This window comes from Canis lupus, chromosome X (genome assembly GCF_003254725.2).
Source record: "Canis lupus dingo isolate Sandy chromosome X, ASM325472v2, whole genome shotgun sequence".
Lineage (NCBI taxonomy): Eukaryota > Metazoa > Chordata > Mammalia > Carnivora > Canidae > Canis > Canis lupus.
In genome coordinates this window covers 65,732,852-65,753,364 of record NC_064281.1, presented here as the reverse complement: position 1 = coordinate 65,753,364, position 20,513 = coordinate 65,732,852, and the positions used below count along the sequence as shown (strand labels likewise).

The following is a 20,513-nucleotide window of genomic DNA, read 5'->3' as shown; positions in this document are numbered from 1 at the left end:
TTTCCAGGTGATGCTGATGAGAACCATTGCCTTAGGGAATCACTGTTAAATTTCACATTTGAGACCATAATTATGAAAACAGGCATTATTTTTGGTAAAATTATTTCTGCTTTATTTATTTTAAAGATTTTATTTATTTATTCATGAGAGACACAGAGAGAGGCAGAGACAGAAGCAGGCTCCATGCAGGGAGCCCTATGTAGGACTTGATCCCAGGACTCCAGGATCACACCCTGGGCTGAAGGCAGGCTCTCAATGCTGAGCCACCCAAGCATCCCTATTTCTGCTTTAAATACTGTTTATTCATATCGTTAGTGAGATTTAATTCACTGAACTTATTGCACTGATATGTTTGCTCAAGCAACTCTCTTAACTGCTTTGATATTTAATAAAACAATTCACTGAAGTTGTTGCCCAAAGTGTGAGCTCCTTAAAAGAGTATTTCAAATAATCCTTTATGCTAAGTTAGTCATAACAAGCATTAATTTTCTCTTTGGTAGTTTTTTTTGTGATGGCTTTAACCATAAAAACCAACCAACAAACAAATCAAGCTTAAAAAAAAAACAACAACAACCCTTATACCTGAAAAAATGATCAGTATTTTTTCTAAATATTGCATATATGTCATGATCAACAAGCAACTTTCATTCTTCGGGGAAAGCAGTCTCTTCAATATTTTAAATGACATTTACTAACTAAAAGGGCGTTACTGGGGGCACCTGGGTGGCTCAGTTTGTTAAGCACATGACTCTTGATTTCAGTTCAAGGAATGATATCAGGGTTGTGAGATTGAGCCCTGCAATGGGCTCTATGCTCAGCGTGGGGTTTGCTTCAGGTTCTCCATTTCCATTTCCCTTTTCCCCCATCCCCAACTCTCACCTCAAGTAAATAAACAAATAAATAAATAAATCTTTAAAAAATAGCATAACTGTAAAAATGTGTTAGTTTTTTAAATTTCAGAAAAAGCTTTACAGCTCTTTTCAGCCTTACATTTTGTTACTCAACATTTCTAAAACTTAGGGCTGTACAATTCTATAGGTATTATGCAAATGACATATATTAAATTATTTTTATAATAACTTTCTTTTGAAGCAGAATTTAGTGCCATATAGATGTGAATTCGATTTCTCACTGCAGCATTTCTGTGTATTAACACTTATGCTACGAGATGATACATGGCATCACAATAAGAAATTTATAGGGCAACACAGAAATAGAAGTTTTATAAAAGAAAGCAATGAATTGAATGTGAGAATTGAAGAGGGGGAAAATTGTAGTGATAATGATATTGTAATGACTCTGTTGCTTCACTAAAAGCTGACATTGGCTTCTAGATGTTGGCATTGGCTGTGTTGAAATCTATAGTTTACTAAATGATAGTAAAGTGATTTCTGACACTGATAAATGCAAATATAAATTATGTTTGCCAGGCATAGAATGGATTGTACAGAGAAACTAACATAAGAAAGATCTATAGTCATTCGTCTTCTATGGCTAAGTAGAAGTGCGTCGGGAAGCCAAACTAGGGACGCCTGGGTGGCTCAGTGACTAAGCGTCTGCCTTTAGCTCAGGTCGCGATCCTGGAGTCCTAGGATCGAGTCTCGCATCAGGCTCCCTATATGGAGCCTGCTTCTCCCTCTGCCTCTGTGTCTCTCATGAATAGGTAAATTAAATCTTTCAAAAAAAGGAAGCTAAACTAATAGATGTTGAGCCTGATATTTTAATATTTTCCAGGTTGAAAGCTGATTGTCAATACCTTAGAATTGAAAAAGGGAAAGTGTGAAGACAAACGTGAATTCTAAAACCAAAATGTAAATAGTTCACTCATACCAGAGACCTCACAGTCACAAACTCTGATTGCATCATTATGGAATATTTGTTATGTGTCCAAATGTAAGAACATATAACAGAAATGAAAGGAAACCAAGTTCTATCCCAATATCAGATGGAACCCTCCAAAAAACTAGCTGTTTGTCGAGACAAATTTTAGTCTTTAATGAAAATTAACTAATTAATAAATTTAGGTTTTTCTTTTGTAAGCCTGTAATTTTGGAGGAAATTCAAGCCCTATGAGAAATGAAAAAGAATCCTTGAGGCAAAAATATGTATATCAGTAAAACAAGGAAGAATCTGGCACAAAGAAGACAATTATACTATATAATCTACGTTATGAGATAAATTCTTCTTTCCATAAGATTTCTGCTGCCATGGTAATTTGTAAAATAAACTATATGCAAATAAAAGACACTTCTTTATAACACATCTTGAAATTTGCAGGTATGTTTTCCTGTCCACGAATGCATAATTACTTCCCCCTGCAAAGCAGGTATTACTTCACTAGTCATTTTTCCATTACCCAGCATTAAGAGGCTGCAAACAACTGTGTTCTGTTACAATACAAATTCTGCTGCTAATCTTAAAAAAAGTTTTTGGTTTGTATAGTTATTTGTACTTCTAAGTATGTTATATAAATTATATTTATATAATAACGTAAGATAGAAAATATGACTTCTAGAATTAAAATATCTCTGTATTGATAACTGGTTTGGACCATCTATGCTGCTTTTCATAATTATGATAATTGAGTTATAATAAATAGTAGAGGCTTGTTTGGAAGTCATAAACCACAGAGCACCTCATAAATGTAGTACTTAGGATAGCACGTTTGTGATATGTTGAATACACAAATTCACCTAGTAATATACAAAGTATATTAAAAGCATCAGTTTCACTTAGAGGCTGTTACTTTAAAAGTAGACTTATATAAGAGCCTGGTTCCCATTCCTGGATGCACATTATAATTACTTGGAGAGCTTTTGGAAGATAACAATAGCCAGGCTCCATTCATAATTTCAATTAAATCTTAAATATCTGGGGCTGGGAATGGGCATCAGTATGTTTTTAAAAATCCGTGGGTAATTTTAAAATGCAATTAGGGTTGAAAATTAATGATAGTGAACCAGAATCTCTGAGGTGAGACCTAGGAAGTGAGCTGTATTAGCTTCCTAGGTGATAATTTGCACTTTATGGTTTGAGGACAATTGTAGAAGTTCTGACTTTTTCTGTGAGGAAGATTTTGCCCTTCACAGATGACTGATTGATCCAAATATTAGTCTACTTTTGATCTTCCTCTCTCAGCAGAGATGCTGAGGAACATTGTGGTCCATATTTCTGGAAACCACATAAAATATTTTTAATCAAGCTCTCTTGATCTCTTGATTGTTCCCCTTCAAGGTCAAGATTGATTGATCAAGAACTGTGGCTTTTTTTTTTTTAGAACTGTGGTTTTTATGAGTTTTATTCACTTCTTTTTAAAAAATATTTTATTTTTTATTTTTTGTGTATTTTTTATTGGAATTCGATTTGCCAACATATAGTATAACACCCAGTGCTCATCCCATCAAGTGCCCCCCTCGGTGCCTGTCACCCAGTCACCTCATTCCCCGCCCACCTCCCCTTCCACTACCCCTTGGTCGTTTCCCAGAGGTAGGAGTCTCTCATATTCTGTCACCCTCTCTGATTTTCCCCCTTAATTCTTCTGCCATAGACTTAGAATTTCCTCTTCTAAGCTCATTGTGGATTGTGCTTATTTGCACAGCCCAAAACATGGTTCCCTTATTTTTGAAGTGGCTATTACCAAACCTCTTTACCTGAGCTATCCCTTTTGCCTTGATAATTTATCACTACTTTTTTCTCCATCTGGCAGATTTAGGATTGTTTAGGATTTAATCATTGTTTACCCTATGTGCTAGGTTTTGTAATATGAGATTTTATTCTAACCTCTGCATGGATTATAATAACAGACAAATTGATACTTAGAAGAAACTGGTTTCTTGTGATATTCCCGACTGAATTAAATTTTTTAAACTGAGGTTTAAGTGAAAAAAAAAAGAATGGTTATTAAAAGGGAAATTAGGAGTAGAATGGCAGGATAAGGTATGAACACTTCCCAGATAGTACAGAGTCCTCATCAGGGGTAGGTCTCTACAAATTATATTCTAAGATTTAAAGAAGATGAAAATGAGATAAAATGAGAGTTTATAATTTATTTTTCTTCTAAACACTCCATATTTTCAATATTAAAATATGTTTGAATCCTAAATTAAGCTATTTGGAGATATTAAACTAACATAATCCTCCCAAAGATAAATGAAGCTATGTAATCTTTGAGTAATTTACTAGATTTTATTATTACTTTAGAGCTGCTATGAAATTGTGATTTTGATGACTGAATGAGGATTTAAGCATCAAGTTAACTTCTGTAAATTTTTTTAAAACTATTGGTGAGGGACGCCTGGGTGGCTCAGCAGTTGAGCACCTGCCTTCATGCCCAGGGTGTGATCCTGGAGTCCTGGGATCCAGTCCCGCGATCGAGTCCCGCATCGGGCTCCCTGCATGGAGCCTGCTTCTCTCTCTGCCTGTGTTTCTGCCTCTCTCTCTCTTTCTCTGTTTTTCATCAGTAAATAAATAAAATCTTTAAATAAAAGTAAAATAAAACTATTGGTGAGTATTAGGAGAAATGAGAGGAAAGGATCAAGACTGGGAGGGGGGAAGGAAAAATAGGGAAGTAAGGTAAATAGGACTGTAAGGGGAGATTATTCTTATTTTAATTCTTTTTTTTCTTCCTTCCTTCCTTCCTTCCTCTCTTCCTTTCCCTCCTTTTGTAATTTAGCCTTGAGTGAGATACATCCTTTTCATTTTAACCTTTGTCCACCTTTAAAAAAATTAATCTGAGGAAAGAAAAAGAAAGCAGTAGGCAAAAACACCTAAGTCTTGGTATTTCATTATTATGTCATAAACAGAGTTAGAGTAGACATCCCAATCAGAATATTCTTCTACACATTATGGGCAAAATTGGAGTTAAAGCTAAGTAATCTTATGAATTAGGAAGGGTGGAGAGATTAAAACTATTTGAAGATGGTCACAGGGGCTGTTTTACTCTAAATAAACCAAATGGAACAGATTAAATGAAGATTTTGCAAAGCCAGTTACTCAATCTCTAGGAGGGACTCAAAAGATAATGGAAAACAGCAGTTAACAATGAATCCAAATAACATCAACTTGTAATTTCAGCCACAAGTGGAATCTTTAAAAAAATGAATAAACAAAAACAAAATCAGACCTACAAATAGAACTGATAGAGGGTAAGGGGGTTAGGTGGTTGGCAAAATGGGTGAGGGGGAGTGGGAGATATAAGCTTCCAGTTATGGAATTAGGTCACAGGAATAAAAGGTACAGCATAAGGAATACAGTCAATGATACTGTGATAGTGATGTATGGGGACAGATGGTAACTACACTTATGGTGAACACAACAAAATGTATAAACTTGTCCAGTCACTGTTGTACACCTGAAACTAATGTAACATTATGTGTCAGCTGTACTTATTTTTTTAAAAGTATTGAAAAATATACTTAAATGTTTTATTTGTATGAATATACAGTCACTGGTGTAGCAGTATAAACTTACTAAATAAATAGCCATCAAGATAGAGGATTTTAAAATACTCTATAAAGGCAAGAGTTCAGACTCTGGAGCAATGGTTCTTAATTAGAGGCAATTTGGTCCCACAGAGGAAATTTCACAATGTTTGGAGACATTTTGAGCATCCCTCTATGCACAAGACCATCCCCTCAACACCAAAGAACTATCTGTCCCAAAATGTCTATAGTGCTGAGGCTGAGGAATTGTGTCCTAAACAAGACCACCTGGGTTCAAAATCTTGGCCCTACTACTTAATAGCTGTGTGACCTCAAGCTTTACTCCTCTAGGATTTTTAAGGTTTCATGTCTCACACTTTTCATGTCTCACACTTCCAAACTCATAGGTTTTGAATTTATTTTGGTATTTGTTGTAGGAAATTGGTCCAGTTTTATTCTTTTGCATGTTACTCTTCAGTTTATCAACATTATTTTTTTATTGGAGTTCAATTTGCCAACATATAGCATAACACCCAGTGCTCATCCCGCCAAGTGCCCCACTCAGTGCCGATCACCCATTCACCCCAACCCCCTGCCCACTTCCTCTTCCACTACCCCTTGTTAATTTCCCAGAGTTAGGTATCTCTCATGTTTTGTCACCCTCCCTGATATTTTCACGCATTTTCTCTCCTTTCCCTTTATTCCCTTTCACTAATTATTATATTTCCCAAATGAATGACACCATATAATGTTTGTCTTTCTCCGATTGACTTATTTCACTTAGCACAATACCCTCCAGGTCCCTCCATGTCGAAGCAAATAGTGGGTATTTGTTGTTTCTAATGGCTGAGTAATATTCCATTGCATACATAGACCAAATCTTCTTTATCCATTCATCTTTCGATGGACACCGAGGTTCCTTCCACAGTTTGGCTATTGTGGACATGGCTGCTATAAACATTGGGGTGCAGGTGTCCCAGCGTTTCACTGCATTTGTATCTTTGGGGTAAATCCCCAGAAGTGCAATTGCTGGGTCGTAGGGCAGATCTATTTTTAACTCTTTGAGGAACTTCCACAGTTTTCCAGAGTGGCTGCACCAGTTCATATTCCCACCAACAGTGCAAGAGGGTTCCCCTTTCTCCACATCCTCTCCAACATGTGTTGTTTCCTGTCTTGTGAATTTTCCCCATTCTCACTGGTGTGAGGGGGTATCTCATTGTGGTTTTGATTTGTATTTCCCTGATGGCCAGTGATGCAGAGCATTTTCTCATGTGCTTGTTGGCCATGTCTATGTCTTCCTCTGTGAGATTTCTCTTCATGTCTTTTGCCCATTTCATGATTGGATTGTTTGTTTCTTTGCTGTTGAGTTTCAGTTCTTTATAGATCTTGGATACTAGTCCTTTATCGGATAGGTCATTTGCAAATATCTTCTTCCATTCTGTAGGTTGTCTTTTAGTTTTGTTGACTGTTTCTTTTGCTGTGCAGAAGCTTCTTATCTTGAGAAAGTCCCAATAATTCATTTTTGCTTTTGTTTCTCTTGCATTCATGGATGTATCTTTCAAGAAGTTGCTGTGGCCAAGTTAAAAAAGGGTGTTGCCTGTGTTCTCCTCTAGGATTTTGATGGAATCTTGTCTCACATTTAGATCTTTCATCCATTTTGAGTTTATCTTTGTGTGTGGAGTAAGAGAATGGTCCAGTTTCATTCTTCTGCATGTGGATGTCCAATTTTCCCAGCACCATTTATTGAAGAGACTGTCTTTTTCCCAGTGGATAGTTTTCCTGCTTTGTCGAATATTAGTTGACCATAAAGTTGAGGGTCCACTTCTGGATTCTCTATTCTGTTGCATTGATCTATGTGTCTGTTTTTGAGCCAGTACCACACTGTCTTGATGACCACCGCTTTGTAGTACAACCTGAAATCTGGCATTGTGATGCCGCCAGATATGGTTTTCTTTTTTAAAATTCCCCTGGCTATTCGGGGTCTTTTATGATTCCACACAAATCTTAAGATGATTTGTTCCAACTCTCTGAAGAAAGTCCATGGTATTTTGATAGGGATTGCATGAAACGTGTAAATTGCCCTGGGTAAAATTGACATTTTCACAATATTAATTCTGCCAATCCATGAGCATGGAATGTTTTTCCATCTCTTTGTGTCTTTCTCAATTTCTTTCAGAAGTGTTCTGTAGTTTTTAGGGTATAGATCCTTTACTTCTTTGGTTAAGTTTATTCCTAGGTATCTTATGCCTTTGGGTGCCATTGTCAATGGGATTGACTCCTTAATGTCTCTTTCTTCAGTTTCATTGTTAGTGTATAGAAATGCCACTGATTTATGGGCATTGATTTTGTATCCTGCCACACTGCCAAATTGCTGTATGAGTTCCAGCAATCTTGGAGTGGAGTCTTTTGGGTTTTCTATGTAGAGTATCATGTCATTGGCGAAGAGGGAGAGTTTGGCTTCTTCTTTGCCAATTTGAATGTCTTTTATTTCTCTTTGTTGTCTGATTGCTGAGGCTAGGACTTCTAATTCTATGTATCAACACTATTTTTGAAGAGACTTTTTTCCATTGAATATTTTTTCCTGCTTTGTTGAAGATCAATTAACCATGTAGTTGTGGGTTAATTTCTGGGTATTCTATACTCTTCTATTGGCCTGTATCTCTTTTTGTGTTATTTTCTTACTATTTTTATCACCACAACTTTGTAATATAACTTAAAGGCAAGAATTTTGATTCCTCCAGCTTTGCTTTTCATTTTCAAGATTGCTTTGCCTACTCAGGGTCTTTTGTGTTTCATACAAATTTTAGGACTGGTTGTTCTAGCTCTGTGAATAATACTGGTGGTATATTGAGAAGGATAGTATTAAATGTGTAGATTGCTTTGGTTACTATAGACATATTAACAAAACCTTTCTAATCCATGAGCATGGAACTTCTTTCAATTTCTTTGTGTCATCTTCAATTTCTTTCATCGGTGTTTTATAGTTTTCAGAGTACAGGGTTTTCACCTCTTTGCTTAGGTTTATTCCTAGGTATCTTATGGCTTTTGGTGCAATTATAAATGGACTTATTTCTTAATTTCTTTTTCTGCTGCTTCATTATTGGTGTATAGAAATGCAACAGATTGCTGTACATTGGTTTTGTATACTGGAACTTTACTGAATTCATTTATCACTTCTAGCAGTTTTTGGTAGAGTCTTTTGCATTTTTAATATATAGTTATCATGTCATCTGCAAATAGAGTTGTACTTCTTCCTGCCAATTTGGATGGCTTGTATTTTCTTATGTTCTCTAATTGCTATGACTAAGACTTTTGGTACTATATTGAATGAGTGGTAAGAACAGACATTTTTGTCTTGGTCCTGACATAAAGAGAAAATTTCTCAGTATTTCCACCATGATAATGATGTTTGCTGTTGGTTTTCATATAAGGATTTTATTATGTTAAGATATGTTGCCTATACACCTACTTTGCTGATGGTTTTTTATTATGAATTGATGCTGTTCTTTGTTAAGTGTTTTTTTATGACTCTATTAAAATGATTTTATAGTTATTATCTTTTATTTTATTAATGTGATGTATCACATTGATTTGCAAATACTGAACCACCCTTGAAACTGATGAAAAAAATCCCATCTGATTGTGGTGAATGATGCCAACAGTATTGTTGGATTCAGTTTGCTGGAAATTTATTGAGAATTTTCACATTCATATTCATCAGAGATATTGGCCTGTAGTTCTCTTTTGTAGTACAATCTTTGTTGGGTTTTGGTATCACGGTAATGCTGGCCTCATATGGTATGGTACTGGCCCAGAAACAGACACATAGATCAAAGGAACAGAATAGAAAACCCAGAATTGGACCCACAAATATATGGGAAATTAATCTTCAACAAAGCTGGAAAGAATATCCAATGGATAAAAGACAGTCTAGTCTCTTCAACAAATTATGTTGGGAAAACTGGACAGCAACAGGCAAAAGAATGAAACTGGACCACTTCTTTACACCATACACAAAATAATTTCAAAATGGATAAAAGACCTGAATGTGAGACAAGAAACCATCAAAATCCTAGAGGAGTACACAGGCAGGAACCTTTTGACATTGGCCATAGCAATTTCTTACTAAGTATGTTTCCTGAGGCAAGGGAAACCAACACAAAAATAAAATATTGGGGTTTAATCAGATAAAAATCTTCTGCACAATGAAGTAAAATATCAACAAAACAAAAAGGCAATCTGTGGATTTGGAGATGATATCTACAAATGACACATCTGATAAAGGGCTTGTATCTAAAATATGTAAAGAACTTATCAAACTCAACACCTATGAAACAAATAATCCAGTTAAAAAATGGTCAGAAGGCGGCACCTGGGTGACCCAGTGGGTTAAGTGTCTGCCTTCAGCTCAGGTCATGGTCCTGTGGTCCTGAGATTGAGCCCCATATTGAGCTCCCTGTTCAGTGAGAACCTGCTTCTCCCTCTCCCTCTACTGCTCCCCCTGCTTGTGCTCTCTCTCTGTCAAATAAATAAATGAAATCTTTAACAAAAATGGGTAGAAGACATGAATAGACATTTAACCAAAGAAGATATACAGATGACTAACAAAGACATGAAAATCCCAACATATCTGATAATCAGGGATTATACAAATCAAAACTACAATGAGCTATCGCCTCACACCTGTCATAATGGCTAAAATTAGCAGAGGAAACAACAGGTGATGGCGATGATGCAGAGAAAGGGGAACCTTTTTACATTGTTGGTGAAAATACAAACTGTCGCAGCCACTGTGGAAAAGAGCATGGAGGTTCCTCAAAAATAGAACTTCCTTATGATCCAGAAATTGCACTACTAGTTATTTACCCAAATAATACAAAAATACTATTTTGAAGGGATGTATGTATCCCAATGTTTATATCAGCATAATCAACAATAGCCAAATTATTCATTGACTGATGAATGGATAAAGAAAATGTAGTATATGTATATACAATGGAACATTATTCAGGTATAGCAAAGAATGAAATCTTGCCATTTGTAATGATGTGTATGGAGCTAGAGTGTATTAAACTAAGGAAACTAAGGAAAATAAGTCAGTCAGAGAAAGACATATACCATATGATTTCATTCATATGTTGAATCTAAGAAACAAACATATGAACATAGGGGGAACAAAAAGAGAGGCAAATCGTAAAAGAGACTCTTAACTATAGAGAAAAAACTGAGGGCTACTGGAGAGGAGGTGGCAGGGGGAAGGGTTAAATATGTATTAAGGAGGGTACTTATGATGAGTACCGGGTTTGGTATGTTGGTGATGAATCACTAAGTCCTACACCTAAAACTAGTGTTATACTATGTGCTAACCAACTAGCATTTAAATAAAAACTTGAAGAAAAATAAATAAAAACATTTATACCTTTTAAAAGAAAATTTATATCTTAAAAGAAAAAAGAATTATTCTGATAGCAAATGCAGGCAAAGGTATGACAAGGAACCTATAGACCTATGACTATAAAAATTAAATAATAAATGAAATATGAGTACCCAAATCCTCCAGCGTGTAAACAAAGTATATGCCATGAACAAATGGGATTTGTCCCAGGAATACAGAATTGGTTTCACATCAAAAAATCATTCAATGCAATATAAAATATCACCAGAATAAAAAAGACATAGATTACAATACATGACACAGATAAAGCATTTGATAAAATCCACCACCTTTTTCCGATAAGCAACACTCAAAAAGCTAGGAGTAGAGGAGAACTTCCTTAATCTCATAAATGGTTATCTAGTAAAAATCTCATAGATTACATCATAAGAATGAGTGCTTCTTGCCTAAGATCAGAAAAAGTATTTTGACTCTCAACATTGCCATTTAACATTGTACTGGAGGTTCTAGCCATGTAAATCATGCAAGGCAAAAAATACAAAGGATCAATGTTTAAAAGGAAGAAATAATACTATATTTGCAGAAGGCATGACCTTGTATATAGAAAATCCTAAGGAATCCACTAAAAAAAAAACTATTAGAACTAATATATGAGTTCATCAAGGTTGCAGGTACAAGATCAATATAGAATCATCAACTGAAAGAGGTGAAAGGAGTTAAGAGGTACAAACTTTAAGTTATGATGATGTAATGTAGAGTAGAGAGAATATAGTAAAAAATATAATAATTTTGTACAGTGACAGATGGTAACTAGACCCATTGTGGGAATCATTTTATAATCTATAAAAATATCAAATCACTATGATATATACCTGAAACTAATAAAATGTTGTATGTCAATCATACTTCAATAAAATAAGTAAATAAAAATAAAATTTAAAAAATCAATTGTATATTTTTACACAAGAGCAATGAACAATCTGAAAATAAAATTAAGAAAACAATTCTGTTTAATATAACATCAAAAGGAATAAAAATATAATAAATACTTTTAAAAAGCATAAGAAAAGTGTAAGACACGTACACCAAAAACTATAATAATTGTTAAAAGAAATTATATAAGATTTAAGTAAATGTAAAGTTATTTCCTGCCTATGGAATGAAAGCCTTAATTGTTAAAATGGTAATACTATTGAAAGTGGTCTATAGATTCCAGAAAATCTCTGTCGAAATCCTAGCTACTTCTCTCTCTTTTGCAGAAATTGATGAGATTATCACAAAATTCATATGAAAATGCAAATATAGAATAATCTAACCATCTTTAAAATGAACAAAGTTGTGGAATCATACTTAACCAATTTTTCAATGTACTACAGTGCCACAGCAGTCAAGCTATGTATGGTACTGGCATACAGGTATACATATGGATCAAGAGACTAGAATTGAGAGTTCATAAGTACACTCTTACATTTATGGCCAACTGATTTTTGACAAGAGTACTATGACGATTAAATATAGAAATCATAATCTTTTCAACAAATGGTGCTAGAACAACTGGTATCCACATGCAAATGCATGAAGTTGGACTCCTACCTCACTCACACCATACAAAATACAACTTATCATAAATTTAAATATGAGAGCTACAGTCATAAAATTATTAGTAGAAAATATAGGCATAAATTTTTATGACCTTGGGTTAGGAAATAGGTTTTAAGATCCAAAAAAAAAATGCAAACCAAAAATATGAGTAGCAAAGGAAAAAAGAAAATTGGACTTCAGCAAATTTAAAAACCTTTGTTATCAAAGGACACCATAAAGAGTGAAAAGAAAACCTACAGAATGGCAGAAAATTTTTTCAAATCTTGCATTTGATAAAAGACTTGTATCCAGAATATGTAAAGGACTCTTACGACTCAATAATGAAAAGACAAACCAGTTGTAAAATGACTGTGATCAAACATTTCTCTAAGGATGATATAAAAAATGGCTAAAAGTGCCATTATCATTAACCAACAGGGAAATGTAAATCAAAATCACAATGACATAACACTACATAATGCTATAATGAAAACATCATATAACAACAAGTGTTGTCCGGGATATGGAGAAATTGAAACCTGCAAACACTGCTGGTGGGAATGTAAAATGATATAGACAAATTGGAAAACAATCTAACACTTTTTTTCAAAAAGTTAAACATAGAGTTAGCATTTGACCCAGAAATTCCTCTCCTAGGTGTATATACCTAAGACAGACAAAATCATATGCCCATGTTGTACATGAAAGCTCACTGCAGCATCATTCATACACTAAAGGGTAGAAACAACTCGTATGTCTTATCAACTAATGAGTGGATAAACAAAATGTAGTTCTCTGTATAATGGAATATTATTTATCAATAATTAGGAATGAAGTATTAGTGTATGACATAACATGAATAAACTGAATTTTTTAATCCTAAGTGAAAATAGCTAGTCAAAAAAGACTACATACTGTGTGATTTTGTTTATGTGAAATGTGAACAATAGGAAAATGTATAATGACATGATGTAGTTTAGAGGTTACCTACAGCTGGGGTGGGCATGGTAATAGTGGTGGTTGGGGAAATGGGGAGTAACTGATAATGAAGATGTGGTATTTTGAGGGGTGGCAAAAATATCCTAAAATCGATTGAGGTAATGATGACAGAACTCTCAATATACTAAAAAAACACTGAATTGTTCTATTTAAATTAATAAATTGTATGGTATATAAATTATATTTCAATTAAGTCATTTTTTAAAAAGTCCTCTGTACAAATTATTCATACCTAATACAGGAATCTTATTCTTCAACTAGACAACCCTGAACAATGTTATTACATTGTAATAATGGCTTGAAACACACTTGGAAATTTCCAATTTTATTTTAAAGATTTTGTTTATTCATGAAAGACAGAGAGAAGCAGAGACATAGGCAGAGGGAGAAGCAAGCTCCGGTGGGGAGCCCAATGCGGGACTTGATCCCAAGACCCTAGGATCATGACCTGAGGCAAAGGCAGAAGCTCAACCACTGATCTACCTAGGTTCCCCCAAATTCCCACTTGTATGGTCAATTAATCTATGACAAAGGAGGCAAGAATATAGAATGGGGGCAAGACAGTCTCTTCAATAATTGCTGCTGGGAAACTAAACAGCTACGTGCAAAAGAATGAAACTGGTCCACTTTGAACACAATACAAAAATTAAAATAGTGGGCAGCCCCGGTGGCGCAGCGGTTTAGCGCCTCCTGCAGCTCAGGGCCAGATCCTGGAGACCCTGGATGGAGTCCCACCTCCGGCTCTCTGCATGGTGCCTGCTTCTCCTTCTGCCTGTGTCTCTGCCTCTCTCTCTCTCTCTCTCTCTCTCTCTCTCTCTCTCTGTGTGTGTGTGTGTGTCTATGAATAAATAAATAAAATCTTAAAAGAATTAAAATAGTTTAGAGATCTAAATATAAGACCAGGAACCATAAAAATTCTAGAAGAGAACACAGGCAGTAATTTCTTTGACATCAACCATAGCAACATTTATGTAGATCTGTCTCCTAAATAAATGGAAGCTAAAGCAAAAATAAGCCACTGGGACTACATCAAAATAAAAAGTTTTTGCACAATGAAGGAAACCACTGACAAAACCAAAAAAGAACCTACTGAATGAGAGAATTTGTTTGCAAATATGTCTGATAAGGAGTTAATATCCAAAGTATATAAAAATGTATACAACTCCACATAAAAAACCCACCAAATAGGGATCCCTGGGTGGTGCAGCGGTTTGGCGCCTGCCTTTGGCCCAGGGCGCGATCCGGGAGACCCTGGATCGAGTCCCACGTCGGGCTCCCGGTGCATGGAGCCTGCTTCTCCCTCTGCCTCTCTCTCTCTCTCTCTCTCTCTTTCTCTGACTATCATAAATAAATAAAAATTTTAAAAAAATTTAAAAAAAACACCAAATAATCATATTAAAATACAGGCAGAGGGCCTTAATAGACATTTTTCTGAAGAAAACATACAGATGCCCAACAGACACATGAAAAAATGCTCAACATCACTAATCATCAGGAAAATGCAAATAAAAACCACAATTACATGCTACCTTACATATTTTTAGATGGCTAAAATCAAAAAGACAAGAAATAAGAAGTGTTGTTGAGGATGTGGAGAAAAAGGAACCCTTGTACAATGGTGGTAGGAATGTAAATTGGTACAGCTACTGAAGAAAACAGTATGTAGTTACCTGAATGAAATAAAAAATAGAAATAGCAGGGCACCTAGGTGGCTCAGTCAGTTAAGCATCTGACTCTTGATTTCAGCTTATGTCATGGTCTCATGGTTGTGGGATTGAGCTCCTCATTGGGTTTGTGCTCAGTGAGGAGCCTGCTTGAGATTCTCTCTGTCTTCTCCCTTCCTCTCTGCCCCTCCCCACCTCCAGGCTCTCTCTCCATCTTTCTCTTACATAAATAAATAAATCTTAAAAAAATAGAAGTACCATATGATCCCTGAATTCCATTATTGGGTATTTATCTTAATAAAATGAAAACACTAATTTAAGAAGATACATGTAACCTCCTATGCTTATTGCAGCAGTATTTGCAATAGCCACAGTATGAAAGCAGCCCAAGTGTACATAAAGAGATGAATGGTTAAAAAGTGGAATTTGTATACAATGGAATATTGTTCAGTCATAAGAAAGGATGAGATCATGCCCTTTGAGATGACATAGTTGGATCTTGAGAGTATTATGCTAAGTGAAATAACTCAGACTGAGAGAAATACCTTATGATTCACTCATATGTAAAATCCAAAAACACAAAACAAATTAATAAAACAACAGCACAATCAGATTTATAAACACAGGGAACAAACCAATGGCTGCCAGAAAGGAAGGGTTGGGGGATGGGCAAAATGGGTGAAGGGGAGTGGGGGATACAGGCTTCTAGTTATGGAATGAATAAGTCATGGTAATAGAAGGAATAATATATGGGATATGGTCAGTGCTACTGCAATAGCATTGCATGCTGACCAATCGTAGCTACTCTTGTAGTAAGCACATCATAATGTATAGAGTTGTTGAATCATGATGCTGCATTCCTGAAATTAACATTGTATATCAACTATACTTAAATTATACTTACATTAATTTGAGTGTATTGCTTTCAATATTTCTGTAGCCTTTTACTGATGTGTCCATTTTGCCTAAATCTCTGATACTTAAAATCAGAGAATTTATTTTATTTTGTTAATATTTTCTGATTTTTCTCAGTGTGATATTTGGTCCACTAAGAATGTGGAGTGACTTTGCCAAACACAGCAATCTAATTTTGACACTTTCCATAAGACATATTTCCCATAATGATTTCTGCCATAGTAAAACAAGAAATAACAGATATTTGATAAGAGGACACTTGAATCAAAAGCCCCATCTCTAGATTAATGCAGAAAATAGATGGACCCCAGTGACCCCTATTCTTCTCAGTCTTCTCATTCACCCTGACTTGAAGAAATTTCAGCTAGTCAATGTACTTGAAATGATTTGAAAATTAAAAGTTATATCTAGCACTTAGAACAGCACCTGACAAGTAGTAATTTCTATATAAGTATTGTTATTATTGAATGTTCTCACATATAACTAGTCTGTGACCTCATTTCTGCTAAAACAAATATGATTCACATGGACAAATACCTGTGATAATGAATCTTTTCTTTTCTTTCAGGATTTCTTGGTGTGTTTAATCAATGTTAAATCAATGTTAATCTTGGTGTGTTTAATCAATATGGAACATTTATTAGATACTCACTATGTACATAAAAATGTTAACAAAAAATTATGTTAAATAATCTTAATATATAATAATGTAGGATAATCCCTGACTCCAAAGGACTTAAATGACTATATATATATATATATAAAGTTACACATTACTTGTTTAAATATATCATTATTCTATTAAACTTTGAGGAAAAGAATTCTGTCTTATTCATGTGTTCTCTTTGAACCCTAGTATACATATATGCATGTAGCCAACTCTCAAATGATTATGGAGTTAAGACAAGCTTACAAAATATCATATACTAAATTCTAGAAAATTATAACTACAAAAGGAATAACCTTGTTTGAGTGATAAATGGATAAATTAGTGAATGGAAGTATAAATAAATAAGTGAACTAAATAATTTTCAATAGAAATGCATGGATAAACAAGATATATGTATATACACACAATGGAATATTATTATTCAGCTGTAAAAAGAATGAAATCTTGCCATTAACAATAACATGGATGGAGCTAGAGAGTTTTATGCTAAGTGATATAAGTCAGTCAGTGAAGGACAAACACCATATGATTTCACTTATATATGTGGAGTTTAAGAAACAAAGGAACAAAAAGGAAGTAAAAGAGAGAGGCAAACCAAGAAAGAGACTCTTAACTATAGAGAACAAATTGATGGTTACCAGAGTGGAGGTGGGAGGGAGGATGGGTAAAATAGGCGATGAGGATTAAGTAGTGCACTTGCTATGATGAGCACCAGGTTTTGTATGGAAGTGTGACTCATTATATTGTACACCTGAAACTAATACTACACTGTATGTTAACTAACTAGAATTTACATAAAAACTTTAAAAGAGAAGAAAAAACCTGCAACCAAAAAAAAAAAAAACCACTTATCAACTCACACACAAAAAAAATAAGGGAAATATATTACTCAGATAAAGGGAGAAGTCATGGTAGTAAATTCTAGGTAGAGAAAATAATATGATAAAAAAGATAGAGGTAGAATTGTACATGAAACATTTAAAGATGAATGAGTAAAATATTTTAAGTAATATAAGGATCATATAGAACAGAAGGATAATAGATGATTATGGACTAAGGAGGGTTGTGGATGACAGCTTAACAATGTTAGACTATGTTGACTGGATAATAGTAAGCATTTAAAGGTTTCTATTCAGTTTAATGTTATTTTACAATAATGCAGCAATAATGGTAAATTCTAATTGAGCAGAAAAGATATTTGAGTCGACAAATCAATTGCATAGCTATAAAAATATTCTATCTGTATATAAAAAATATGGACCTGAAATTCAGTATTGGCATTAGAAATGGTAAACAGGGGATGCCTGGGTGGCTCAGTAGTTGAGCATCTGCCTTCAGCCCAGGGTGTGATCCTGGAGACCTGGGATCAAGTCCCACATCAGGCTTCCTGCATGGAGCCTGCTTCTCCCTCTGCCTGTGTCTCTGCCTCTCTCTCTGTGTGTCTCTCATGAATAAATAAATAAAATCTTTAAAAAAAAAGAAATGGTAAAGAGATTAGCTATATAGGTGTTATTGAAAATAAATTTACAGGATTTGATAAATAAATACATATAAGAATGTATGGAAAATATCACAACAAAACCATGTCTTACCTGTTCAGAAAAATGTTTCAGTAATGTGATAAGTTTAATGAGGTGGCTTTTCAAACTGGAAAATTCTGACATACAGTCAAATGGAGGCCTGCCAGGGAAGGATGACAAGAGATTCCATCAATCTCAGTTTCATTGAATGTCACAGCTTTATACCTTAGGAAATTGAAAATTATAACCCACAATATATATACCTTTGGATCACTTTAAAAATCTGCCAAGGGTCAGCTAAATTTTAGACATCATGAAGTTATATAAAAAATAACAGAAAACTTATACAGAAGCTGATCAGTGTAATATATCTATGTTCTCAGTAGCTGGTAGGATTGTAGGTACACAATTTACAACAGTTTTCCCTATTTTCAAGTTACTATGAAAAGGTGGAAGGCAGAGTAAGTAACTTTTTAATTTCTTTTTCCTGAATGAGTACATAAAAAGAATAAAAAAGAAAAATACGTATAAAATATTAAGTATGTAATCCACAAGTAGATAATCCATTCCTTGAGAAATAAAGATTGGTGGTATCTAGTAATTAATTTTGTCACAAATGAAAAAAAAACGTATTTTACTTAGGATACTATAGCCAATTGAAAATTTTGGGCTGTATTATTTTTACTTAGTGTAGCTTTCAGGCTTCTGTGGTTTTGGAGAACTATAATCACAAGTAGGAATTTGAATGAGGTGATAAAACTTACATAGCATTGTTGTAAAATGATCACCCCCTTCATCTATTTTATTACATTCCAAAAATGAAGAACAATTTTCAAAATGTTATTTGTAAAACAAATTAACAAGCATTGAAGTGCTGAAAATATACTTATTTTCACATGAAAAATGAAGTTTTAGCTTTAAGAATTAGCAATAAAAGTAATTCATAAGAACCCCCCTCTCCAATTCCTAGAATATTACAATCTCTGGTGCTTACATGAAAGTGACATTTTTTTGGAAGTCTATTTCTAAAGCACATCTGAAAAAAATTTTAGGCATTTTTCCCTTTTCATCCATTTCTAGACTTAAAAAAATGAGCAAATAGGCAAGAAAACATTTGGTCAATGTACACCCTATTACCTCATCCTATCCTATCCTTTAATAATCAACATGAAACATGCTCAATTTATGTTTCCTTACAAGTAGAGCATTGGGTTATTATGCTTGGATAAGTTGTCTTGAATTACTATATTGCTCTCTTCAATGAAATTTGTCATAAATTCTACTTCAAATCAATAGGCAAATTAAAATTGTAATGACTAATGGAAATGCAATGTAATCAGAGAAGCCCCTATCAACAGATCTAAGATTTCCATTTATTATCATAATTAAGAGCTTTTTAAAACCCATAATGCCCACAATTAATTTTAAAATGTTACTTCTATTACCAATAAAATGACACTTAAATAAAGCTCTATCATATATAAGCATATAATGTTTGTGAAGTCATTCTTTTGTATACTGTAGGTCAGTTGAAAAAGTTCATACAACTCAGTAAAAAGTCTAAATACTTTAGAAAAATATAAAAAAGGAAGAACAAACTTTATGGGAAGAGATCATACAACTACCTTTCCAACTTTTTGCCATGATTACATTTTGAATTAAACTCTTGAATTAACATAAACTCTCAAAAATACTTATTATCTCTATTTCCAAGATGACTTACTAGATTTATATTCTTTTTAATAAAACAAAAATAAGTTTTAGGCCTGAAATTATAGATTTAATTAAGCCAAGTCAAATAACAGCTTGAATCATAATTTGAGAAAAATTCAATATTCAAACTAATAATGGAAAATTTACATTTTAACAGCACCTTTCTCATATTTTGTTTTAGAAACACAAAGATGAAGCTAATTTTAGGATAAACCATAGAAATAATTTTCTTGCCAACATAGTTATTTAATTTCAGAGAGAAAAGAAACAATTTCTCCAATTAGCACTCTAACCAGATATTATATAGGAGAAGATTAATTATTATGTAGGAAATCCAATTAGGCTAAGCCTCAAACATTTTTTTGAGCCCCAAACCTTCTTAAAACCCATGTTACTACATGATCAGAATTGAGCCAGTTGAGTCTCTAACACAACTTTCAAAACACATGGTCTTTACTAGGAAGTCTTTGGAAAATCAGAAGTGACTAAAGCTAAGAAATTTATAGTACTGAGGTGTTTTATAGCAACTATTTCCACTGAAAGGTATATTATTGTGTCTTTTATGTGTTTTATTCATAACATTTTATGCATTCAAAGATCATATTTAGAATATTCAATACGTTTAATTAGTATGAA

The 20,513-nt window shown here is 34.0% G+C and overlaps 1 protein-coding gene across 3 annotated transcripts in view; it reads right to left on the bottom strand.

Annotated features, from left to right (window-relative positions):
* Nucleotides 1-20,513, bottom strand: part of LOC112649496 (uncharacterized) — a 290,778-nt gene that overhangs the window by 123,936 nt on the left and 146,329 nt on the right. For all 3 annotated transcript variants that reach the window (XM_025431847.2, XM_025431846.2, XM_025431848.2), the window contains exon 7: nucleotides 18,237-18,324. In XM_025431847.2, coding sequence (XP_025287632.1) covers nucleotides 18,237-18,324 — 88 coding nt within the window. The remainder of the gene's footprint in view (nucleotides 1-18,236; nucleotides 18,325-20,513) is intronic.